This window comes from Metarhizium acridum (genome assembly GCF_019434415.1).
Source record: "Metarhizium acridum strain ARSEF 324 chromosome Unknown scaffold_1, whole genome shotgun sequence".
In the NCBI taxonomy this organism is placed as follows: Eukaryota; Fungi; Ascomycota; class Sordariomycetes; order Hypocreales; family Clavicipitaceae; genus Metarhizium; species Metarhizium acridum.
In genome coordinates this window covers 1,221,285-1,245,831 of record NW_027094015.1, presented here as the reverse complement: position 1 = coordinate 1,245,831, position 24,547 = coordinate 1,221,285, and the positions used below count along the sequence as shown (strand labels likewise).

General features: G+C 51.2%; 8 protein-coding genes across 8 annotated transcripts; 7 read left to right on the top strand and 1 right to left on the bottom strand.

Annotated features, from left to right (window-relative positions):
• The first annotated feature begins 16 nt into the window (after nucleotides 1–16).
• Nucleotides 17–3,072, top strand: J3458_000328 (uncharacterized protein). The gene has a single exon (XM_066116070.1). The coding sequence runs from the start codon at nucleotides 1,210–1,212 to the stop codon at nucleotides 2,917–2,919; it is 1,710 nt and encodes a 569-aa protein (XP_065977951.1). The 5' UTR covers nucleotides 17–1,209; the 3' UTR covers nucleotides 2,920–3,072.
• Nucleotides 3,073–4,633: 1,561 nt separating this feature from the next.
• Nucleotides 4,634–10,673, top strand: BLM3 (Proteasome activator BLM10; the record flags this gene model as incomplete). The annotated part of the gene is made up of 3 exons (XM_007811516.2): nucleotides 4,634–5,100; nucleotides 5,212–10,552; nucleotides 10,611–10,673. The coding sequence occupies 3 exons, from the start codon at nucleotides 4,634–4,636 to the stop codon at nucleotides 10,671–10,673; spliced, it is 5,871 nt and encodes a 1,956-aa protein (XP_007809707.2).
• Nucleotides 10,674–10,699: 26 nt separating this feature from the next.
• J3458_000326 (uncharacterized protein) lies at nucleotides 10,700–11,002 on the top strand (the record flags this gene model as incomplete). Its single annotated transcript, XM_066116069.1, has 1 exon — nucleotides 10,700–11,002. The coding sequence occupies one exon, from the start codon at nucleotides 10,700–10,702 to the stop codon at nucleotides 11,000–11,002; it is 303 nt and encodes a 100-aa protein (XP_065977950.1).
• A 2,127-nt stretch (nucleotides 11,003–13,129) lies between these two features.
• On the top strand, nucleotides 13,130–13,471 carry J3458_000325 (uncharacterized protein; the record flags this gene model as incomplete). The annotated part of the gene is made up of 1 exon (XM_066116068.1): nucleotides 13,130–13,471. The coding sequence occupies one exon, from the start codon at nucleotides 13,130–13,132 to the stop codon at nucleotides 13,469–13,471; it is 342 nt and encodes a 113-aa protein (XP_065977949.1).
• Nucleotides 13,472–13,929: 458 nt separating this feature from the next.
• Nucleotides 13,930–15,250, bottom strand: J3458_000324 (uncharacterized protein; the record flags this gene model as incomplete). The annotated part of the gene is made up of 4 exons (XM_066116067.1): nucleotides 13,930–14,535; nucleotides 14,595–14,822; nucleotides 14,899–15,003; nucleotides 15,071–15,250. 4 exons carry the CDS (start codon nucleotides 15,248–15,250, stop codon nucleotides 13,930–13,932), a joined length of 1,119 nt encoding a protein of 372 aa, XP_065977948.1.
• A 586-nt stretch (nucleotides 15,251–15,836) lies between these two features.
• On the top strand, nucleotides 15,837–17,840 carry J3458_000323 (uncharacterized protein; the record flags this gene model as incomplete). Its single annotated transcript, XM_066116066.1, has 6 exons — nucleotides 15,837–16,046; nucleotides 16,120–16,190; nucleotides 16,244–16,440; nucleotides 16,515–16,895; nucleotides 16,962–17,311; nucleotides 17,400–17,840. 6 exons carry the CDS (start codon nucleotides 15,837–15,839, stop codon nucleotides 17,838–17,840), a joined length of 1,650 nt encoding a protein of 549 aa, XP_065977947.1.
• Nucleotides 17,841–18,642: 802 nt separating this feature from the next.
• On the top strand, nucleotides 18,643–20,425 carry J3458_000322 (uncharacterized protein; the record flags this gene model as incomplete). Its single annotated transcript, XM_066116065.1, has 7 exons — nucleotides 18,643–18,795; nucleotides 18,854–19,231; nucleotides 19,308–19,412; nucleotides 19,484–19,558; nucleotides 19,621–19,705; nucleotides 19,769–20,088; nucleotides 20,159–20,425. The coding sequence occupies 7 exons, from the start codon at nucleotides 18,643–18,645 to the stop codon at nucleotides 20,423–20,425; spliced, it is 1,383 nt and encodes a 460-aa protein (XP_065977946.1).
• A 2,078-nt stretch (nucleotides 20,426–22,503) lies between these two features.
• J3458_000321 (uncharacterized protein) lies at nucleotides 22,504–24,535 on the top strand (the record flags this gene model as incomplete). Its single annotated transcript, XM_007811512.2, has 4 exons — nucleotides 22,504–23,324; nucleotides 23,393–23,769; nucleotides 23,838–24,240; nucleotides 24,316–24,535. 4 exons carry the CDS (start codon nucleotides 22,504–22,506, stop codon nucleotides 24,533–24,535), a joined length of 1,821 nt encoding a protein of 606 aa, XP_007809703.2.
• Nucleotides 24,536–24,547: the final 12 nt, after the last annotated feature.

Sequence of the window (24,547 nt, the reverse complement as noted above, 5' to 3'; positions counted from 1 at the left end):
GAGGCCCCTGCGCCGTGGTCTCCGCAAAAAAGCGGCAAGTCCCCTTTTTCCGAACATCTACTCGTACTCAAGTATATCTCCATGCCAATGCTCTGATTCTCTGGCTCCGCGAGCAAGGCCATTCTCGACCAACGAAAGCACTCTGCCGCAAAAGTCGTGTGGTTTGCGCCATCATACTGCTTGAGGAGTAGGGCCATGCCGGACTGAATCATTACCTGTCATACGTACTCCGTATCGCACTCGCTTACTACCTCAGAACGTAAGCTGACCAGACGTCAATATTCCAGCCAGCTGGGCCCATCTCTTGTGGCTCAGTACCCGCCGCCACCACCATCTCTCACCACCACCACCATCTCTCACCACCACCAGACCCTTTCGACCCCTGTCGCATGCGCCGGCAAGCTCGGGAGGAGGGGCATCGTCGAACATCATGCATTATTATCGGGTCCCCGAGCCATAATAAGAATTCTATGTCGCCCGGCAAATCGCTGTCCCATGCACCCTGCCGCAGGACGACGGCGACGCTGCCGAAAACCTTCATTTAAAAGCACACTTGACACGGCACTCGTCCGTTTTGCTTCCCTCCTTGTCGGGGATCCCAAAGGGCGTTGCCGCTTCAGACCGAGTATTACAAAGGACTGTTCGCAGTGTGTGACAGCCTCCCTTGCTGACTTGCGTGTACGACGCTCGATTTGCTGTCACCTTACGGAGTACCTACAGCCTGGATCCTTACCACCCACGCTGCCTTCCCATTTTGCTTCTCTTGATTGATATGCGGGCCTTATCGACACCTAAATCCAACTTGCCTTCTGCTTCCACGCCACGGCATCTCTAGTAACTAGATTCACCCCTTCAGCGGCTCACCGAAACGCCTGTTTTTGCCCTGGATGCATCGTGGCTGGTCCCTTTGCAGTGTCCGAGATTATCTTGTACAACCCGATCCACCACCTCAGCAGTTCCTCGTCGTCCTCCCTGCAATTTAATCGCAAGCCTGAGTCTCTCCTTCTGTCTATTCTACTTTCACCTGCAGTCGGTCATTGCTGCATCACGACGCTCGTTGCGTACCGAACACCACGACTGATTTCCTCCACCCTCACTTCTTCACTCGACGCGACGAACCATCTAGTCACCAGTGACATATCACGAATTCACATGACGCCAGTCCCTTTCCGTTAGTTGTGTTCAGGAATCAGAATATATTGAAACGCCATGTTTCTCCATTCTGGAGCTAGTTTACACGGTCACGAATATTCGATTAAGAGGTCGACGTCTGCGCCATTACAGCCACCTCGAAGACTGCCCATACTAAAGTCGACCCTCCGGCCGCTCGCCTCTCCTTCTGAACCGAGCGACACGGGCTATTTTCCTTCACCATACTCTGAAGGCCTACAGGCCACGCTCAGAGCATCGACCGACGGGGCCAACCACCCCCCATCATCATTATTGCGACAACGCGCGGCCTCCAACAGCTACACTAGGAAAGATCTTGCGGTTAGATTTCGTGAGCCCGGAATGGACCATATATATACGCCATCTGCTAGCGAGGATGAAGAATCCATAGCTGGGCCAGAGCTTCTGGACGGTCTCTCCGACTCCCCAGCACGCCGTAAGAAGCGCAGACGATTACTTCGCAAGTCGACCAGGTATGCTCTCGCCCAACCAGCACCGCAGCTTCGTACCAAGCAGAGACGGCTTCTTCAGATCCGGCCTCGATTACTGTTACAACTCCAAGAAATTGGCGACAGAAGAGCCATTCCTGCCTTTGACGTAATTCCATCTCAACTAGTGGCAGGAACATTGATAATACCTAAATTGTCCAAAAGATTTCCTCGCATGTTTCACGCAAATGCTGAGCTAAACCAGAATGATGTCCTGTTGGTTCGTAGCGAAGATTACGGTTCAACATCGAGAGTGGCACCAGAAAGATCTGATGATGACAGACGGAGTCTACACGGCAGAGATATTTGCGCTGTCATTAGTGCTCTGCCAGAAGATTGCGATAACTCAGCGGAGGTTGTTCTTGAGGACGGGGTCCCCTGGTATGGTTCACGTATGGCGAATGGCTCATATGAATTCACCAGAACAGATGACGACGGTGAAACAACCACTGCACGCTGGGTTAGACGGTCTAATGGCTCTACCCGCAATAGTATTGGCTCATTCGAACCGTCCTCTTCAGCGCGGTCTAGCGTCCAAGATTCCTTGCCTGACTCTAGATGGACGTTCAGTATCATGGACCCTTCTTCGAGGAGGCATCCCATAATGGGTAGCTTGACATCAGAAACGGTCGAGGTGTATGATCATTACACAACATTGTCAACTTCCAGTGGTCGGTTTCCACCGACCCGGCCATTCGGGCCGGAAGTGGAAGGGGTCGACCGGAGCCCGTCTCCCGCAGGTTTCAATCAAGAATCGAGGGCGACACTTGAAGTTCTCCCGGAGCAAAAGGTGTTGATGATCGCTACCGCGAGTTGGATTCGACTTCATCAACAAGGTTGGCCCGCCTCTGCGAATCCCAAGTTTGCGAGACCAATCTCGTCTCATCGCCGGTCGGCAAGCGCAAACATGTGCTCTACATCACGACGACGAACTTTTCCATCTTACGATGGAGACAGCTCTCGTGCGACGAGCCCAATCAATCTGTCACAGCCACCAGACAGCATACATGACCCATCGCTGTCAAAACGGCCATATGAAAAAACGATGCCAGCGAGAGCAATGTCTACTGGAAGAGCCTTTATGAAGCGAAGGAGTGACCGGATGGAGGGCCTGGCAACAGTACATAGTCAAGAGCCGCCAAGGCCGGTACGCGATGCAGAGAAACAAGGCACGCAGCAGGAGGAGAAGGCTGGTTGTCTGAGCAGAATACGGCAGTGGACACACAAGTTGTTGCACAGGAGGCGAGAATCGATAAGATGAGGACATACTACGAAACATGTGGACGAGAGGAAGACCGGAGCTGCTATTGAATGGTCAAGCTCCCTGTACATATTCATGCATAGCATCTTAGCATTATTGTATACCCAGCTAGTTCGATGGCTTACTCTGTAACATACATAAACATCACGAAACTCCTGTTTTTGACCCAATGAAGATATCAGACCTAATGGTACACATTCTTGAGCACTCAAGTACCTAGGTACCTACCGGTAGGTAGAAGCACAATGCGTTGTCGAGTAATTGGCGACGGATGGAAATTTTATCCCCGTGTTTTTCACGTTCAATCTCTCGTTGGGCACTCCTCAAGTTCAATGTTTCAATGTTGGTTGGTCCGGATGCTCAAGTGCATGTGCATGTGCATGTGCATGTACTTTTCTTCCGTTGGCCGGAAGATGGAGTCTTGGTTGGATGAAGCAAGTTTGCAAGCCAAATGCAACTGCAACTGCCAACTGCCACAATTAATGGGTCTCGTACGGGCGGTTCGGCGCTCCGATAAGTCGTGGGCCGTGCAGGTGGCCGCAGCCCTCACGTACGGAGGAGGTGTGGAGCCTTTGCAAACTTTCCGGGCATCCTGGAGGCAGCCACACGCACACGACGCCCGGGGAGGGGTTGAGGTGACAAGACCGGGACAGTTATTCGATCTTGAGCACGCGGGCACTTGGCGATTGGCAACTTAGTCCGAAGTATTTGTGTTCGACTTGATGTTCTGGTCTGTGCATGGTGATTGAAGAAGGGCATCTTCCATGAACCGGCCACGCCTGCAGGCTGCCACGAGCTGATGTGGACCCTCCTCTGCCATCTGGCCCATCTCGTGGAGACTGCCGATTCACCCAGGCTTGGGTAGAAACGGGGTGATGTTGTTCAGATGATGTATACTGTATACGGAGTACTCATTAGCTGCCCAGTTTTCACGGAAGCCAACAGACTTGGGGTCGATATCCGTTAGCAGGCAACCGTCCTTGTACGTTGCCTCGCCGCCTACAGGGTACTTTGATTCCTTCCTCAGCTAGCCGCAACCCCTTGCTGCATCAGCCACTTAACTACTTTAGAGTCTACTGGGATTGATTATTCATAAAGTTGAGAGACAGCTGGAAAATCCACCATCCACCGCATCTTTGCGTTTCTGGCCGTTGCAAATTCTATGTTTGCTCTGCTCTTGTTGTTCTGGCGGTGTTTGCTGGTTTGCTCCTTCCTCAAAACGCACAGGCCAGTCTCAGTACATTTTAAGGAGTACCCACAAGGTCTGGTGATCAACACCCTGAGAACCAGAACACCCATCCGGTCAGTCAGTCAGTACATGCAGATAAGTACGCAGTACTGCAAGCACCAACGTCGAGCTGGCCTTGCTGCTGCCGCCCTCACTTGGAAGCAGCACGTCCGCCCAGGTTGCTCTGCCCCAACCCACCCAGTCAGATCGGTTCCTGCCCACTAGGTCAACTAGGCTGCTCACCGTAATCGTGGACCATCGACGCCCGATAACTAAGCTGCGATCTGCTCCGTACCCCATCGCAACCATTGTCGCCGTTCCATGAGCTGTGGCGGGCGAGACGCATCCTTTTATCCTTCATTCTTCCCAGCACTATTACTACTCCTCCGCAGCATCTAGTCTTGACAGACCCTTTGTCCAGTTTGCATCTTAGGCCCTCCGGGTCCTCGTTTGCGCGACGCACCCAGAAGAACAGCGGGCGAATACATGATGGATGAGAATATCGGGCTGCAACATGAAGGCTCATTGGCAGCCTTGTCCGCCTCATCCGCCGCTCATTTACTGAGCAACTTTCATCCTTACGAACCCATCTCCCGAGCCACGTCGCCAGGCATCCCTTGCCCCAAGGCTGACGAAGACGACAAGAAGCGTTATCGACCCCGGACGTTTGCCTACTTTCAACAGCTTCCATTCGACGTCGAAGAGGAACAACAACGCGATGCGGCGCTACGGGGAATTCTGAAACAGCTATACATTTCCATCAAGGCCGAGGACTTCTCTCCCGGTGCCTTGCATTGGACCAGAGAGCTACAAGCATGGCTTGCCCTCAAGTTCGAGATGACGAGGGAACTTCGAGCCAAGCTCGCAAAGCTTTATTACTCTCTGGCGCTGGCGCCGGGTTTGGATTCAAATACTGCAGATCGCTTTCTGCGCATGGTTCTCACATTAATCAGGTAGGTACCAATGCATCTGACGGCAGGTCCATGGTGCAACCAGATAGTTTACCCTGCCCAGCGTGTGTTACACGAGTTTGATGCTGACACCGACTTTTTCTATCGCAACAGGAAGAATCACTATCTCAAACCAGGCGAAGACCTAACGTTCGATTGGAGACCAATATGGCACGAGGTCAAGGGCATCGTTTTGCCCTCCGAAGGCCCCTCGCTTCAAAGTGGGCGACGACGACCTGCTAAGCAACTGCTGAAGCTGTGTACTCACGCTCATACCTATTTCGACCCAAGAGATCGGCCGACCATGCTCGAAGAGTTCCTGCCTTTTTTCAGCATAAACGACATGCCCAATGCATTCATCTTCTTTGGCCTTATAAACACATTCCTTCCTAGCCACCCTGCGCCCGAGAAGGACATTGCTGCCCAACCACAGGAGTTTCTTCCGACCATCTTCCACCTTTGGTCCATCATGAGTAGATCGAAAGTCGCTGATATATGCCTGATCGATCTATTTTCTCGACTCGCGCGCGATCATGTTCACTGTGGCCATGTTCCATTCGGGGCGCATGGCATCTTCACCAAAGCCCAGTCTGACCTCATTTTCACCTCCATCTTGCGCCTCACGCAAATTCCCGTTGGGCAGGCTAACTCCCCTTACACAGCCCTCGATTATTTGGCAGGCGCAGGGGCTTATCTGGAGAAGGATTCAAAAAAGCATCCCGTGCCCTACATGATGGCCCGACTGATTGTCAGCTCCCTTTCGCCAAGTTGTATGGACCAGGATGACTCAATCATGGCAAGCTTGGAAGGCTTGATGGAATCAATTGACACGTTTTTCCATCCTTCTAACCAAGGCTCGTGGACCAACATGCTGGGGCAACTCACTCTGTATCTCACTGATGCATTCGTGTCGCGGTGGAATCGTGAGCAGAGCGGCGAATTAGAACTTCCCAAAGAGCGAAGGATAAGCCCTGCTTTGAAGAAGCGGTTTGTTGGCTCGCTGAAGGAGGTCACATTTATGGGACTCTTCTCCAAGAGCAATAGGGTATCGAATTGCTATTATAATGCACTTCAGGGCCTCGCTTACCTTGAACCCGACCTGGTTCTTCCGGGTGCGTTGCAGCGTTTTTACCCCAGTCTCCAAGGGCTAGTCGAGGTCCACAGAACTACCTCTAGTCTGAACAGCTTGCAAATGATTGCAAATGTCATGTCTAAGCTCAAAGGTTATAGATGTCACATCACTGCTTTGCTTGCATTGGCCTTGCCGGGTATCGACGCAAACGATCTCAACAAGACGCAGTATACCCTCAATTTCATCCAGAGTGTAGCATATAGCATTCCGTTTGTGGAATTGACAAAGGAAGAAACCCATATTCATGACACAACACTAGCAATGCAATGGGTTCAGGCCGAGATGGACAGGATGGAGCGGGATGGCCAAAACGTGCAGATCGATTATCAAAAAGAGCTTAGTGACGAGGATGAGGCCAACATCTTACGATCCTCGACTGCAGGTTTCGGAGAATTCATCTTGACTCTTTTGGGCAAAGTCTTTACACTTCTAGAGAATCTTCCAGATGCAAACCAGGTTCGAGGAGGAACCCCAGAGGATAATGTCGTCAATGCATTGCCGGCGGCTTTGTCACCACTTTTCGCATCTCTCTCGCCAGATCTGTTTGATATGGCCCTCGAAAAGATTGCCACCTTTGTGTCTAGCCACGTGGTTCACCAGGCCCGCGATGCCATGGCGTGGATATTGAATGCGCTCTGCAAAGTCAACCCCGAAAAGACACTCAAGGTCTTCGTTCCCATGTTTGTCATCAACATTCGCAATGAGATTGACCAGAACCATGCCGCGTCTGATCGTACTACTGGTACCGACTACCTCCCACGTGATAGAGCCTTGGTGTGGCATATAAGCATGCTCGCCATGACAGTAGTGCACGTCGGACGGGAGGTTCTGAATTACAAGGATGAGCTTCTTGGAATTGCAGTCTACATGCAGGAAAAATGCCGCGGCTTGCCCACTATTTTGGTCTCCAACTACATTCATCATCTGCTGCTTAATCTAACCAACACATATCCCATTGACCATGCCCTCTATGAGCCTGACGTTATTAAAAGGGGATTGGATATTGATGACTGGGGTAAGACGACATCGCCCGCCGATCTCACCATTCGATGGCATCAACCGTCACCGCCAGAGGTCGAATTTGCCGTCGAGCTATTTGCCTCGCAAACGAAATCTGCGACAGAGCAATTGGAGCTTCTCTTCAGCGACAACCCGCCTGTTAGCAGGACGGGGAAAAATAAAGAGTGGTCTGATGAAGTTTCCAGGCTGATGCAGCAGATGCGTCTAGTCATTTCTGGCATGTCCACCATGTTCGATCCCAAGCGCGCCTCAGGCAACGGCAACGAAAAGTTGAGCAATGGCAACGGTGGGGACGGCGATGTCGAGATGGGCGATGATGATGAAAGCTTGGCTGAGGGGGCCGAGGATGAGGAGCTGCGACCACAGTTTCGTTACAAAGCCGGGTATCTGCTGAAGTCAGATGACCCAGTGTATGGGCGTATTCATGAGCTCCGTGAACAGCTTGGTCACCTGCTTTCTAAAGCTCATTCATTCCTTAGCGAGAACCAGGAGGATGATGTTACCTGCTCCACCGCATTATGCAACGCATATCGGACCTGGATTACTGATGTTGGGATCGAGCGTTCTGCACACCCACTTGAGCGGCATCTTAGGTTGTACAAGGCCGACATTGCCGCCTTTAAGATAAAGGGACTCCGCAAGGTCTATCCGCGCCCTCTGTTGATAAAGAGGGCCGAGGCCTACCAGTTATTGCGCATGAAGCACAACGCATCAGCTCGGCACAAGAGCGAACTTGATAGACGCTTGTTATTGGATTTGGCCAAGTCATGTCAGTCATTGTACGCTGACGTTCGCCGGGCAGCCCAGACAGCACAAGACTCCTCGCTCAAGGTCCTCATAGGTGGCAAGCCGCTAGTTGTGCCTGTGGTTCTTGAGGGATTGCGAAAGGCGATTGAGGCCAATGATCACGATCGTATCAAAGGTGGCATGTACACACTATTCTTCACGTCACTACTTAGGACTATCGTGCGAGACTGGCGGTTTGCGCCTGATGCAATGTCTCTCTACATTGAGACAGCGGGCATTGACAAGCCATCCATACAAAATTTGGGATCGTCAGCTCTGTACTCTCTCATTGAGTTTGGTAAAGCCAATGAAGGATTGATACTCTTAGATGATGCAGTTCTCAATGCCATCCGACCGTCCGAGAACGCTGATGATGCCATCGATAACCGCCACAGGGTCATCTTGGAGAGGAGAAAGAAGATCGAGACCGCAAAGGCGGCTTTGGGATTGCAGCTCACAAATCGAGCAAAGGGAGCACACTGGAAAATTGCAACCAGATGCGCCATTTTCGCCCTGAACTTGTGCCTTCGCTTTGACGATCTTGCCCCCGCTGAGTTTGTCGAACTGGTGGCCAACGGCGCTATTGATCCTCATCCAGGCCTCAGAGGCTATTACCTGAATGCGTTCACGTCCCTGCTAGGTGCCATTGACATGCGAGCCGTGTACGGCCATGATTACGCCAACTATCTCATGGAGAAAGAAATTGGTAATAGGAACAGGATCGATGTGCCCGTTGAAAAGGGAGATGCTGAGTTTACTCGCAACTTCTTGGAAGCCTTCAACAAGCCCGAAGCGGCGGAATACATGGTTGATTCCGACCACCCTGGATGGCTCGTCTGGGGTAGCAAGTTTACCGCATTCCGTGCCCGCCCGCTACCTTTCGATTCTTATGACGAGCTAGAGAGAAATGTGCGCCGTCAAATCGGCAATATTCTAACAAAGGAATGGATTTCACAGTGTTTCGAGTACCTCAAACAAGAGCCCCGGGATCAGTCCACTGACAGGTTCCGAATGAGCAATGTCTACCTTTTGATGCATGTTTTTGATCTCACATACTACGGCAGCACAACGGTCACCCTGGATGAAATCAAGGAGCTGGCTAAAGGCGTTTTTGGTGACGGCAGCGACAAGCACCAACATCGGGCAACAGCTGAAATACTTGGCGCTTTGTTGGCTGGCTCTAGCGATGACCCCGTTGAGATGCGCAACAAGGTTTGGGAATTTGCGGCGCCCATGTTGCTGAAGATTCTAAACGACGGCTTGACCCCAGAGAATCTGCAATACTGGCTTCCCTGCATCCATCTCATTTTGGACTCGAGAGACCCCCGACGATCGCGCGAGATTCTCGACAGCCTCAAGACATTCCGATTAGATATTACGTCCAACGCGGCTTTCAAGGATTCATCCAAGGTTCAGTTGCTGGAGTTTGTTTTAGCCGATGGAGGTTGGCATTTCCGCCAAGAAAAGCCCATCCTGGATGACTTCCTTGCGCATATTGATCACCCCTATAAAGCAGTACGAGAGGCCATGGGCAAAGTGCTTTGCGTCATTTTTCGGACTAGGTACCATGAGTCCTATGAGAGCGTGCCCAAACTAATCGAAGCCAACAAGAAAGCTTCATCTATTGGTATTCGACCATATCAGCCCTCTGAGGAATTGACATCTGCGATTAAGGATGTTTTTGACCGCCTGGAGAAGTGGCGTCATGAGAGGGAGCCTGGTCAGCAAACACAATCGTCATATACGTCGGGGTCCAAGACAGTGCTTACCTGGCTGGATTGCACTCTGTCATCCAATGAGTGTACCATGCTTGTACCATTCTTCGCCACACCTTTCATGGAGCAGTTGCTTCATATGATGGATGTCAAGGAGGACCCCGAGCTGATGAGGATTGCATATCACGTATACAGACATTTGCCCAACATTCCATTCAGGGAAGGCGAAGATGCTGAATTCATCAATGCGCTCATAAAGATTGGCAGAACAGCAACAAGCTGGCATCAGCGTCTCCGGGCATTGGTGAACATGCAAGTGGTCTATTTCAGGCGCATTTTCCTCACGGCTGCATCTGAAAGAGATGCGCTTTTCACGGCGGTGTCGGACATGTTGAGCGATCCCCAGCTCGAAGTCCGGTCGTGTGCATCCACGACATTGGCAGGAATGATTCGTTGCTCGCCTCGCCATATCAGAGACCCGATGATTGCACGACTCGAGAGGCGGTTCAAAGATGAACTGCAGCAAAACCCGATGCCCAAACGAAAAACCCATGTACCAGGCACGGAAACACCGGTAGATATTCACAGGCAGATTACTCGGCGCCACGCAGCAGTTTTGGGTCTAGGTGCGCTTATCGAGGCATTCCCCTACGCTACACCACCACCAGAGTGGATGCCAGAGGTATTGGCCACGCTGGCGCGCAAAGCTGCGGGTGATCCCGGCGTGGTTGGTAAAGCTACGAAGGGAATTCTGAGTGAATTCAAGAAGACAAGACAGGACAGCTGGAGCGTTGACCAAAAAGTAAGTCGTCAAGGGCGTCTGTGAAGTTTGACGTTGATTGCTAACACTGTCGGAATAGTATTTTACCCCGGAACAGTTGGAGGACCTGGAGGGTGTTCTTTGGAAGAGCTACTTTGCTTAAGACGACGACAGGATGGTAGAATAGTAATGCCTCTAGGCACATCAGACACGGAAATGACGATTGTATTGCACCTTGGTGTGAGTGTTTTTATTCTTCAGAAAAAGAAAAAGCAGAATGCTTTCATGCATGTTATGCGATACGTTGTGGGAGGAGTGGGCTACGCCTCGCATTGCAAGGCAAAGGTATGTCCAAAACAGAACATATGGTCGAGCATGAATAGAAGATTAATGATGGGGAGGCGCGAAGCTCCGAATCGTCATGGAAAAGTAATGGTGAATGACGTAGGGAACGCCACGTACATATCCTGGTCACCGTCTCGGACATGTTGAGCGGTCCGGGGGAGGTTGAAACTGCATATAATCAAGTCATTATTACACTGCAGTGACGGCCTTTGCCATGATCGTCACTGCGCAACACGGCCGCATCCATCCCATCCATCTTGACATGAGAAAGACATGAAATCCAAAATACAACAACAAAAGCGGCTTATATCAGAGAGTGCATACTCGATGCTGTCTTCCAGCTACGAGCGTACATGACCAAACACTTTGATCCCCTTGACGCTACAGTGGCAGCGTTGACACTGGCTGATGCTTGCAAATCCCATTGAAGCATTGCCTCGGCAATGGTATGGCTTGTTTGGCTTTCTCGGCTCTCGAGAAACGTGTCGGATGGAGGTCTATCGAGGCAACCCCCGTCGACCTTGAGCTTTTCTGTTGCCAATGGTGTCCCGTTCAGTTTTGTCGCCATGGACGCTGCTGCATGACAGCATGTCTCCGTTCAGTTTTGAGCTCGTGGCGGCCAGCGGCCAGACTGGCCTGGGTTCTCATTGGGATAAGTCGAGATGGCTTCTGCGGGCGCGGGCGCGGGCGCGGGCGCAGGGAGGGCAGCTACAAGGCCAGCCAGTGCTGCGATGACGATGGCGCAGAACTTCATGGTGTTTATTTTTTTTTAATGTATATTTTAGTTTTTTATCAACGAGATTGCAATGTGTAGTTTCTTGCGGTTTTGTTAACCAGGGTGTAAAGTGAGAAATCGTGGGGGGGAAAAAGGGGGGAGAGAAGTGCTGGATTAGGAATGTAGAGGCAGATCCAGGTGAATCAGAAGCTGGTCGGTCCATGTCTTATATCTTTGGGGCTGGCGACGAGGGCTCTAAAAGCTAGGAGATGCTCATTTCGCGGTTTAATCCTGGATGTCTCACTTGGGCGCAGCGCACTCGCTGGCTGTGTGGCCGCGTCCCACGGGCCCTCGATCTGGACCGTTTGTGTGTTGGGGGGAGAGACGGGATGCTAATTAGACATTTTTTTTTTCCTTTCTTTGCTTTTTGAAATCGGGCCATTGGTGTTCTATATTTACTTCAAGGGCCGATTGTGAGGTGGATGGTTGTGATTTGCTTTGGGCGAAAGGGGGGCGACCATGTACCATGTATCTATAGTACGTCGCGTGCTTTGCTGCGGTATGATCGGCAACTTTCTGCCGGATTGACGAAAAGCATCAATTGGTCCTTTTTTGAAATGGCGCAAATAGCCGTGACCATGGCTCAAAAACGACCTCGCATGGCGGTGCGGGTAAAACACTTGGATACCACAGCCAGCGAACAATGCCCATAGTACGACTTTGAATCCCTTGACTTGTGTTGAAGTTGTGTACCCTTGCTGATCATGTGGTTGGCAGCACCACCAACAAGGTATTCTTGGTCTTGAACGCATGTGTCTTGGGCATTCCGCCACGCCGCTTGATGAGTTTGCTTTACCAGTCGAATACGTCTGCCACACCGTCAATAGTGACTCGCTTTGATCGCTCGGGGAGCATGGTTACGGGTGTTTGGCCGAGAAGAGTGCCGTAGCTTGAGCCCCTGTCGTGCATACATGATTTTGTTGGCTGACGGGCATTTAGGATGCTATTCATTGTTCCTCCAAGGTATTTGTGGAGGCCCTTGGGTTGGTAATGAGCATGTTTGTGGTTGTGGCAGGCGAATTGTTTCCCCGGCCCGTGGAACCAAAGGACAATGGATCCATTTCTGTCTGATAAGGGCACCTGGGGAAAGGGATCAATCAAGCAAACCAGGCAGGCAATGAACGACTTGGCAGCGCAATTGGCCGTATGTGGATCGCGAATCTGCCTTCTCGCCGCGCCGAGACTAAATGGGACATTAAGTCTTGGCATTCTAGATGACGACGGCGCCACTGGTCTAGGCGATATGGGATAACATGAGCAGGTAGGTATTCAGACACATCTTTATAAAAGAAAAAAAGAAACACCCCAACGGCATCCTGCTAATGTAAATACATTTTTTGACTGCTCCCCAAACATGGTTGTATACCATCCACTACACATCATTCACTCGAGTAATGCGTTTATTCCTATACTAGTTGAGCTGATGAATATATTCGCCATTGCCTGCCAACCAGTCAGACGCTAGCCAAGTCGTGGATCCTTCAGGCAGTACGGGGTAGATGGGCTACATGTACAATGCATTCCTCATCGAACAAACTCGGCTTCCGGGTGGAGATTCAGCCTCATCACACACATGCAACTCCGGCCCGTTCCTGCGGACGCTTGCCAAGAACAAGGCCAGTCCGAACGACTGCTTGCAGTTGATTCCATCAAGACATGTACCACAGGCAGATATATATATACATGCATCAATGTCGACCCTGCCGCCAGATTTCATGGACCGCGCATCTCTTGGCCGAGTTGCCGCATTTGGATTATACGACACTCCCTCGAAAAGAACAGGCTCCCTGGCGCAGCTTCCATCTTGTCGAAACCATTCAAGTTGCTACACGATGGACTAGACGTGTTTCACGATCCACAGTCTACTATTACGGTTGCTCCCATCTTGGATGTGGGTTTAGGCACTTCTTCAACCGTGTGGGACGAGACGGTCACAGCAGTCGGACTGCTCGACCGTGACCCCAGCGGAGCTTTGTTAATGCAAGTCCTCAGAGGCATCTCTTTGGTCAGATGGCTGATGTCACCTATTTCGAGAATGGCACCGGGGGGAGCAACGGGGCCACGCAGTGTGAGAAATCACAAAGTAAACAAGACGACATGGAAAGCGTCAAGTGGGCTCTAGGAATCAGGCATGTGGATTGACCTTTTTTTTTTCTTTTTCCACTCATAATCAGAATTAGTCTTTTTGCTCAGCTCTTTGATGCGTAGCAAAAGAGCCACGAATATTCACCAGGTATGCATAACACTCGGAGCCCTCTTGGTAGTAGTAGTCGGTTCACTACATATCCCCATGGTCCCATTAGTCTCCTCGGTCCCTCGATTCGTAATGCACCTCCCACTCTCTCCTCGTCCAGATGGCCTTGTCGCTGCCCGCGCTGTCAATACTCATGTCCTCGGCCCCGCGATCCGACGACCTGGCCGCGACGGCCGTGACAATCTCGGCCGTGGGATCCGGCCGCAGCCTCGCCCGGGCCTTGCCGACTCGTCCCTCCTCGCGCGCAGAAGCCAGACTCTGCAGCACGTAGGAGCCGCCCTGGGATCGACTGCCGCTCCCGTGCTCAGTGGAGATCTTTGTGGTGGCGCCGAGGCCGCTGTCGAATGCCTGCAGGAACTGCCGGAAGCAGGGAAACGTGGCGGCCATGATGGAGAAGTGCATCACGACTTGGGTTGCAATGGCGATTTCCGTCGAGTTGAAGGTGGCGTCGGATGCATACCTCGAAACGCGGACGAAGTGTAGCCGGAAGGCGATGGGGATCATGACCAGGAGCTGGGCTGAAAAGGCGCACACAACCATGACCTTGGTCTTCAGCTTCATGGACAGGCTCCAGACCAAGGCGACGGCCAAGGCGCTTATCGCGAATTCGAACAAGGTGCTCAAGGTCTCGACAACGACCCATCGGGTGAACTGTTCTCCGCGTCAGCTTGAGGAGCAAGATGGGGTTGGCCGGGCGTGGCTCGTCGTACGAGGGTTGGGCATTGGCTGGCAATGTGCACGTTCCAAGGTTCGGGGAGTCTGCATTGGAAAGCCATGAGAAACAGCGAAACCACAGCCCATAGTATCGCCAAGAGCGTGACGCCGTACGTGGTGAGGAGGTGTCTTCTGTCCTGGCCGAGGCGTGCGATGAGGAGAAACATGGCGCATTTCGAGCCGCAAATCGCCACAATGTACACCATGTTGGCGGCATAGTTGAGCTTGATTGTATCACGTTTGTCAGCCAGTTTTTTTTTTTTTTTTCCTCTTATCGGAAAAAAAAGAGCGCCTCCTCACCTTCAAGGCTCTGTCAACTTCATCCTCCATCAACAGACTTTCCTGCTTCCCCAGCCCGTTTCTGACAGCAAGCAGAGTAATGGCGGTTTGAACAAGGCCGGAAGCCTAAAAGAATAGCCCCTACTGTTTAGAGTGGAATCATGAATACGTGCGAGCAGCAATGGGCACTTACCGTTGCGAAAGACGCTGCGCTGTCGTCTATCCCAAAGGGGCCGTTGACGCTCAACCTGATGTACAACCTGATGAGGTACACCATGACGGTCCAGGTCATGCCCACGACGGCCGTGATGACAATGAGACCTGCGTGATCGGTAGTGGTAACCGCCAGGTTACTTGGCGTCGGTGAGCTCATGGCCGCGCTCAACACGCAAATATTCTTCTGCTCTCGTCGGTGCCGGGCTGCTATCGGACCAATAAACCGACCACCATTTCAACCACCACCGGCGTGGGAGGATCTTGGTGGTATTTGTGGGAAAGAAAAGGCTTGGCCCAGGCAAAAAAGAGGACAAAAGCATGGTTAGCAATTATATCTCTTCAAAGGGGTCATCTGCTCATGGTGGAGACTTAACGGCGGCCGAGTTATCATTCTCTTACGACACAGACAAACTCGGAGAAACTCCGTCGCTGGTTCCTTGGCCGCGCAAACATGAAACTTTGGTCAAGCTCTTTCCAGACGAACAAGACAACGTTATTTGGTCGTCTATATGCTGCGGCGGGGAGCGGCCAGGGGCCAAGGTTGTAATGCTTCTGGGGCGATGGAATTTGAACCTTGTCGAGGCCCCGTCTTGGGAACCACTCTCTGCAGCTACCGACCAGACATCCAAAATATCTTTTGCTATATTACACATGCGGTATGCCCTCCTCGCGTGTGGGAGGGAGCTCCGGATTCTGCAAGTCTTGCAACTTGCAGCGCAGCCGCCTTTGCAATACTCACCGGGATGGAGACACCAACACCACACATCGGCTCGAGGGATGCGAGTTTTGGCGACGCGGGAGACAAGCAGGCTCCTTACTTTGCGTCTGAGATGGCCGCCCAAGACCATGCGGCGCATTGTGATGGTGGCGGCCTGCACGACGGTCTTGACGCTGGTGTGACCGCAAACGACCGCAGAGATATGCAGCGGATGGGCAAGACGCAGCAGTTTCGGGTGAGCACTGTTGCCTCTAGATCTTGTCCAAACATGTCAATAGCTCCCTGGAATCTGATGATTTTTTGCACAGAGAAACTTTCGAATGGTGTCGACGATTGGGTTTACCATTTGTGTTACGGGCACTTGGATCATCTTGCTAACGTGAGCTGGGAGCTCTCTTTCGGGGGAATCACAGCATTGCTGACGAGACGCAGGTCAAACACGCAGGGCCTCATAGCCGGAGGCATGTCGGGCCTCTTTTGGTCCTTGTGTTGGTCTCACGCTGGCCAGTTCTTCATTGTCCTTTCTCTCGCCGAACTGGCATCCATGGCTCCCACCGCGGGCGGCCAGTACCACTGGGTATCGGAATTTGCTCCTCGACAACACCAGAAGCTTCTCAGCTACTTGTCGGGTATGTCTTCTTTTTCTTCCCCCTTCCCTAGATACATGTCATGTCTTTCTTCACCCGAGCTAAAACGTTGCTAGGATGGCTGTCGACGGTGTCGTGGCAGAGTATCGTCGCGTTGGATGCCTTCCTCATTGGCTCCATCATTCAAGGACTCATCGCCCTCAATAACGACTCTTACTCTCCCACGAGATGGCAGGGAACATTGCTTGTATTTGCTTCAGTCATTGGCGTGTCGCTCTTCAATGTTTTTGCCGCCAAGCACTTGCCGCTGGCCGAGGGATCCTTTGTGACGCTTTACATCTTCTCCTTCTTTCCCGTCATTGTGACTTTGCTTGTGCTGGCCCCCAAGCAGTCTGCCAGCGACGTTTTTACCAAGTTCACAGACAATGGAGCAGGGTGGCCTTCCATTTCGCTGACTGTCATGGTGGGACAGGTGTCGTCCATGTTTGTGGTTCTCGGTATGTCCCATGGGCGTTGGCCAGAATATGGAAAATGTGCTTGACGCGTCCGCTAACTCGCCGCAGGATCCGACTCGGTAGCGCACATGGCCGAGGAAATCAGGGACGCCAGCGTTGTTGTCCCGAGAAGCATGGTCTGGTCATTCATACTGAACGTGCCCTTCACCTTTGGGCTTCTGATCACGTACTTGTTCTGCATAGGCGACGTCCAAGAAGCTCTGAACTCCAAGACAGGCTTCCCCTTCATCTACGTCTTTCAAAACGCAACGGGGTCTACAGGCGCCACGACCGGTCTTACTATTGTCGTGCTGGTGCTGCTCACCATGATCACCATAAGTTCACTCGCGTCAACATCTCGGCAGACATTTGCTTTTGCTCGAGACAATGGCCTTCCATTTGCCACATGGCTCGGCGCTGTGCGTTTCTCACCTCCCCCCCTGGGGCAAACCCGGCCGACTTTGAGTTGCGATCGTTTGTGTTTTTGTTTTGGCTAACGCGCACCAGGTTCATCCGTCATGGCATGTTCCCGTCAACTCTGTCTTCTTCACCTGCGCCTTCTCAATGGCATTTGCCCTCATCAACATTGGATCAACGGTCGCGTTCAATGCCATGCTGTCGCTGTCCACTGTCGCCCTCATGGCCACTTATGTCGTCTCTGTCGGCTGCGTCACCCTGAAACGAATTCGAGGAGAGCAGCTTCCGCTCTGCCGCTGGAGCCTCGGCCGATATGGTCTACCCATCAACATCGTCGCCTTGTTGTACTCGTGCTGGTCATTCTTCTGGAGTTTCTGGCCAAACAGCTATGACATCAATGCTGAAAACTTCAACTGGGCATGCGTCCTTTTTGTTGCCCTGATGGGTTTGTCCTGCATTCTCTACTATGTCAAAGCGAGACACGTATACGAAGGACCGGTTGTCATGGTTGAGGGACATAAAAAGAATTGAGGGGGTTTATGTATCGACTCCTGTGTCAAGTCCGTGTCAGGTTTACACATTGGCAACAAGGCATGGGCCGTGTTGTAGTAATTGTAGAGTACAGTTGCTGGTCCAAGAGTCTAATATGCAGGGGAGAGAGAAAACAGTTAAAAAAAAACCACCTGTTCACTAGACGTAATTTTTGTTTCAGCCGTTCCCACGGACAGGACCAAAGACCCAACGGTTGCATGGGGGTTGGGCGGTTCTCTTCTGAGACAAGCCTCAACATGCGACTCCGAACCAGTCAAGGATTAAGCTTATCACTTGCCATGTTACATTGTAATTGAGTCTCGTCCCGCATTTAGGTCGTCCGTCCCGATTTGTCAGATCACGCGCGATCTACAGGGATCTCGTGGGCTGCCTCCCAAGGAGACGAACTTGTGTCGCATTCGGGTTTAGCAACGACTCTGTTACGGTAATTGCAGCCGCAACGCGCACCTGCGTCATCGAGGCCAAAACGCTCATGATTTTTCTTCATTCTTTTTTTGACACGTGGCGGTCTATTCAGCCCCGTGCCCGAAACAACACTAAATATATACCAACGTGGCTTGCGAGTTACCGTTGAGTGGTTGCTCCAACTAAGGTTGAGTTTTAGATATAGTAATGGTTGTGACGAGGTGAGCAACCCGTGACTCGCGGGTGTTCATGCCGAATAGGATGAATTATAAGCAACCATTGAAGTGCTAGTATCTTGTAGTTTAAATACGGGAGTCGACGCCGCTCTTGAGCTTCCATAGCTACGTACCTCATACAGCCATTGGCAAAACACACAATGTCTGATCCGTCGTCTGCTACTCCCGCCGCTAAGCCTGGTGAGGCTCATGATGTCCCTCAGCCTAGCAATGAGCCCGTCACCAATCTTCCTGGCGAAATGAACAATGGCCGCAAAGAAGAGCCTGGCAAGCCTCACCATCGAGACTCGGAAGTGCGAAGGTCCCGACCTTGTCTAATCATGCCAATGCAACGCTGACCTCTATAACAAGAAAGCACCTTCAACACCCAACCCTGATCCCCCAGCCATCCAGAATACTGCCAGTGTCGTCTCCGGCGGGGAGACTATAGAGCCTGTCCCGATTCTGATTGCTTCGGAAACCTTTAGATCGGCTAAACTGGAAGATATTGACAAAGAGGTGGCGTCCCGCTACACCAAGCGAAACAGGAAAAAGCTCAAGAGCTTTTATTCCAATCAAAATGAACTGATAGACCAGTACCTCGGTGTGGGAGACGAAGAACAACTCGCTGCCGAGGAAGAAAGGCGCATGCGACCCAAGATCAGGTTTGCAGTCTATGCCTCGTTTACTGTTAACCTTTGTCTCTTCATCATCCAATTGTATGCCGCGATTTCGACCGGCTCGCTGTCTGTATGTGCTTCTTGCTTCTTGGGAGAATCGCTGGGGGAGGCTTCCGAGCCCAAGGCTGACCATGGAATGTACATAGCTCTTTGCCACGGCGGCGGATGCCTTCATGGACCTTGTGTCGTCTTGCGTCATGCTCATCACCTCGAAGCTTGCGCGGCGGCCGAGCATCTACAAATTCCCTGTTGTGGGTAGCTTGTGCCAAATAGTGCAGCCGTGTCAGTCAGATGAACTCTGTGTAATTGACTGTCATTCTAGGGTCGAACCAGAATCGAGCCAATTGGCATTATTGTCTTCTGCGCTCTCATGGCTACGGTAGCCATCCAACTACTGGTACGGCACGCAAAGTTGTTTCTCCTTCTTTGCATGATTCAGATGGCTAAATCGTCGGCAAGATTGAATCTGCTCGGAGCCTCGCGGGCGGCCACCGCGACGCCGGCCCGTTACAGGTTGTGCCGCTGTCTCTTGTCGGCGTTGCGAGTAGGCACTTCCCAATCCGGCACTTGAAATAGACTTGTTGAGCTGACTTGCGGGTGTGTCTAGTTTTCATGAAAAGTTCCATGATGGCGTACTGCTTCTTTTACAGACGCTTCCCGTCTGTCCATGTCTTCTTCATCGATCATCGCAACGACATTATTGTCAATATTTTTGGCCTTGTCATGTCCATCGTTGGTGACCATTTTGTGTGGTACCTCGATCCGATCGGCGCCATTTGTATTGCCGTCTTGATCTTATTCTCGTGGGCATCCAATGCCTTTGAGCAAGTCTGGCTGCTGGCCGGCAAAGGCGCGCCCAAGGAATACGTATCGCGACTGATATATGTGACGCTGACGCATAGCGCTCACATTCTCAAGGTCGACACAGTAGGTGGCTATGTCCTTGTTTTTTTCTTTGCCACTCTGGCCGTACACTTACTGACTGTCATTTTGATAGTGTCGAGCCTACCATGCCGGTCAAAAGTACTACGTCGAGGTGGACATTATTATGAGTCAAGACATGCCGCTGAAAATATCCCACGATGTTAGCCAGTCTTTGCAGCGAAAGCTTGAAGGGCTGGCTGATGTTGAAAGAGCGTTTGTGCATGTGGACTATGAGCATGACCACAGCGTTCACGAGGAACATAAGCCTCTGTATGAAAATGCTCAGTTGAAAACTCTGAGAGAGTACTTCCGCTCGTTTATACGAAAGAGGAGGGGATGAAAAGAATAGGTATAGGCCATACCTCTAGGTACATTGACAAACGTATCGTTGCGGACAGCTGTACTATTGACACTGTCGGCATGAGACTGACACATGTCGTCGTGCGCCGACCGAAAAGCATGGCATAAAGTATTCGGGGCTTTTTTTTTTTTCCTTGGCTCGGTGGTGCCATCTTGAGCCTAATTGTAGTAGGTATATATGTTTCTGTTCGAGGTGGATTAGCCAGTGTGTTGCCGTGCAAGTTATAGCAAGATGGACATGTGACTTGGCTTACACCTCTTGATGAAATCTTTTTGGTGGTGAATATATTTGTTCATGATCTTTGATCATAATATAGGATGGAGGTATGCTTGTATACCTCATTGAAGTGAACAACGTTGCTCTTTACGTATATTTTGATCATGCTTTGTTCATATCGACATTTTTTGAAAATCTTGTACATGTCTTTGTCCTCGGAGGAGTGTGCAACCGTATGCCCCTGAATACTTGACATTCACTTGAGAAAATTGATCTATCCGTATTTTACACCTTGCCTGAGTTGTGTGCACATGCAGGGAGCCACTGCAACTTACACCGGTTGATGTCTTAATGTTGGTTGCGCACTTGTGAAGGGCAGTTAGCAGCAATGCCGCCACCATGTCCCGCTGCGAACGAATGAAGTGGAGACGTACATTAGCATTATTAGGGCGTACCGAAATGTGAAGTAGAAAAACTTGGTCTAACAAACGAGGCAGAACCAGAAATGGAACCCGAGTGGATGGCGTCGACACTGCTTATTGCAGATGCTCATTCAAAAGCCAATTTTCATTCGCAACGGATGAAGAGAGGAGATCAGCTTTGACGCCTTGGAGGGGAAGGCGGTGACATGTTGCACGTAGGTTGAGGACGGTACAAAGGAGGAAGGAGCAAACAAGTCTGGTGAGCATGGGGGTTTGATGCCAACCAGATAGCGTCATGTCGACCACAGAAGAACTGGGGCTCTCCATCCCATGCTTCTAGACGTCAATTTTGAGATGACTAGAACAGTTGGACTGGTGATGACGACTCCGTACCTGGGCGCGAGCCATGGCGGAGGCAGCCAACCGGAAGTGGCCGGCCGGCGGGCACAGTCACAACCACAACAACAATCACCATCGCTTGCTCCCCACCTTTTGAGCTCCCAGGCCAGGATCCGCTAGCCAAATGGCCTCAGCTGCAGACTACTCCCTCAGCCCAGCAGCCATGCGTCTTTGACATTTGCATCCAAAGGGCACGCACAGCCCCCTTCCTGGACCCAGAGTTTCACCTCGATTTCCAGACTTCCAATTATTCGGCATATCCATTCCACGGTCGTGTGGTCCAACCGTTTGACCCGTCGAAAATGTACCATCGAATTCGCCCATTCCCATCTTGCCTATGCGCCGTGTGAGGCTGATGGATGCGAAGTTTGACCACACTCAGCCTTGGCTCCGCTTGACCATCTGCCTGTGGACTTCACCATGTGAGCGCGTGAGCCTTTCCTTACCACGGTTTCCCCCTGTGTCCTGGTGCAAGCAGCCTGGTGATTCGGACGCAGGTTCCTGGACAGCTCAGCAACAAACGTCTCAATTTCAACGGACTGTGTCGATTTGGCCGCATCCACTTACACCAGCCCACAGCCTCACTCACGCTCCAGGACACAGACCGGTGCCCGAGACCGCCAAGGCAGGCATGAAATAGTATTACCTAGTGACTGCTGGGGCGAATTTTGCACATATATGACCCAAGTGTAGCCTAGCCGCTGTTGTGTGTGGTCATATCCAGGCGCCTCACCACAGACTTCAAACAAAGCACAGACAGCGCACCTTTCAATCCACCCAGCACCTTTCACGGGTCTTGCGAGCTGGACCATTTTTACTATTCTCGAGCCGTAAATGAAAACGCTGGTTCTCGTCCGGATGAGCTGTACAGGCCTTGCACACACACACGCGCGTGCGGATATATATACATATACGGGTCGGTTGACCTTGAAGCCGCCGCGGAAACGCAGCGCAGACAAAGGACCTGATTCTAGACCCAGCAATTCTTTTCCAGCTATCAAGAAGCAATCAACATCCAACATGGAACTTCACAAATTTTTAAATGACGCTGACCGCCAGGATAAGGAGGCAGCAAGCCGAATGGTCCAAGCCCAATATGACGACCTCGATGCACGAGGGCTGAGCAATTCGCCTCCTCTAGACATCGGTTCCATCGGCCCCAAACCCAACAGCTCCGAGGACCCTGTCGAATATATGAAAGAATATGAGGCGGCTTACGCAAAAGAACGAAGCAGAATATTGCGGCAAGAGAAAGACCTTGATTTCGATTCAAGATGCCGTGCAAATGCTACAGCACTCGAACAGCGGGTTGACCAAATACTGCATGAATGTCGTAGGCAAGACGAACAAATGTTTGAGAACCAACCACCACGGCTAGGCCACGGCGGACAGCAACATCAGAGATTTGCGGGAGATCATTACTTGTCAAATGTTGACCTCATTCCAAAGACAGCTTTATGGCGTGTGGCAAAGCAAATTCCAAAGGGGAGTCACCTTCACAACCATTTCAACGCTTGCTTGCCATCGAGCTTTCTTTTGGACCAAGCAGCACAAATGCCTAGGATGCACATCATGGGCGACCGCTCCTTGAACCCATTCAACCTTGAAATGTGCCAGATACAATTTTCCATCAAAAGCGAAGAAAGTGAGAAAGCCGGGCCTGGTCCGGAAAATATCTTTTCACAGGATAATAAAAGTGGCTGTCACTGGTCCATGAAACTGAGCGAATTCTTGGGACAATCCAAGGATAGATTCAATGGCCTAGAACCCATGGAGTGGTTGCGGACAAAGGTAGAATTTGACGAGGAAGAGGTTCATGGTCCGGAACAAACTCAACGAGGGTGAGTGGCAAGTAATCCAAGATGATAGTTAATCCTCAGTCAAAACTAACATGTTACTCTGCATGCAGATCTTGGCAACTCTTTAATATGAGGACGAGGCTGATGAAAGGGCTCTTCAATTACGAAACAGGCTTTCGAAGGTACACACAAGCATACCTTCAAAACCTTGTAGAAGACAAGATTTTGTATGCCGAGTTGCGAGTAACCTTCATGGAGAGCAATTACCTGTTCTCAGACGACGGGAAAGAACGGAAGAATAATTTTGAACTTGTGGGCATCATTGCCGAGGAATTGGACCAGTTCAAGGCCAGCTTGACGGACGAGAATGCGTTTCATCACGTCAAAGTTATTTACTGTACACCACGATCTATGGAACCAGAAATGGTTCAGGCCGGCTTGGACGAGTGTATCAAACTCAAGGAGATGTGGCCAGCACTGATCGCAGGTAAGCAATCATAAGCCTCACTGGAAGTGTGCTCAAGGGGCCGCCTTAGTAACTAACTTTATGAGCAGGCTACGATTTGGTCGGGCAGGAAGGGCCAGCGAAGGATGCGAAGTATCCCCTCCAGAAGTTCGCTTACCAGTTTCATTCATTCAGACAAAAATGTGAAGCGAAAGGTCTAGATCTACCTTTTCTGTTTCACTGCGGCGAGACACTCGAGATGGGGACTAGTACGGATGGCAACCTGTTGGATGCGCTGATGCTGGGTGCAAAGCGCATTGGCCATGGCTTCGCCCTGATCAAGCATCCGCACATTATGCAACAAATGAAGGCCAAGGGCGTCTGCCTAGAGTTGTGTCCAATCTCGAATGAGATCTTGGGCCTAACATCTCGAGTGGCTGGCCATTCAATGTATCCTCTCCTAGCTAATAATGTGCACTGTACTATCAACGCCGACAACGGAACACTCTTTCGGTAAGTTAAAACTGCTCCATGTCAAGTCTGAATAAGTAACGAGGATAACTAATATGAGGGCCCTTCACTGCGCAGATCTTCCTTATCGCACGATTTCTACCAAACTCTGGCCGGCAAAGACGATCTAGGGATTTACGGTGTGAAGCAGTTGATTTTGTGGAGTATCCAGCATTCTTGCTTGGACGATGACGAGAAGGAGCAAGTGCTCAAAAAATGGGAACAGCAATGGGCAAATTTCCTGAACCAGGTGGTGAATGACTATGATTTCCCAATGAGGCCACAAACACTAGGATGAAGTCCTGCGAGC

Bases quoted from the DNA above. Each gene is read 5' to 3' on its own strand.
- J3458_000328 (XM_066116070.1), top strand. From the start codon at position 1,210: ATGTTTCTCCATTCTGGAGCTAGTTTACACGGTCACGAATATTCGATT.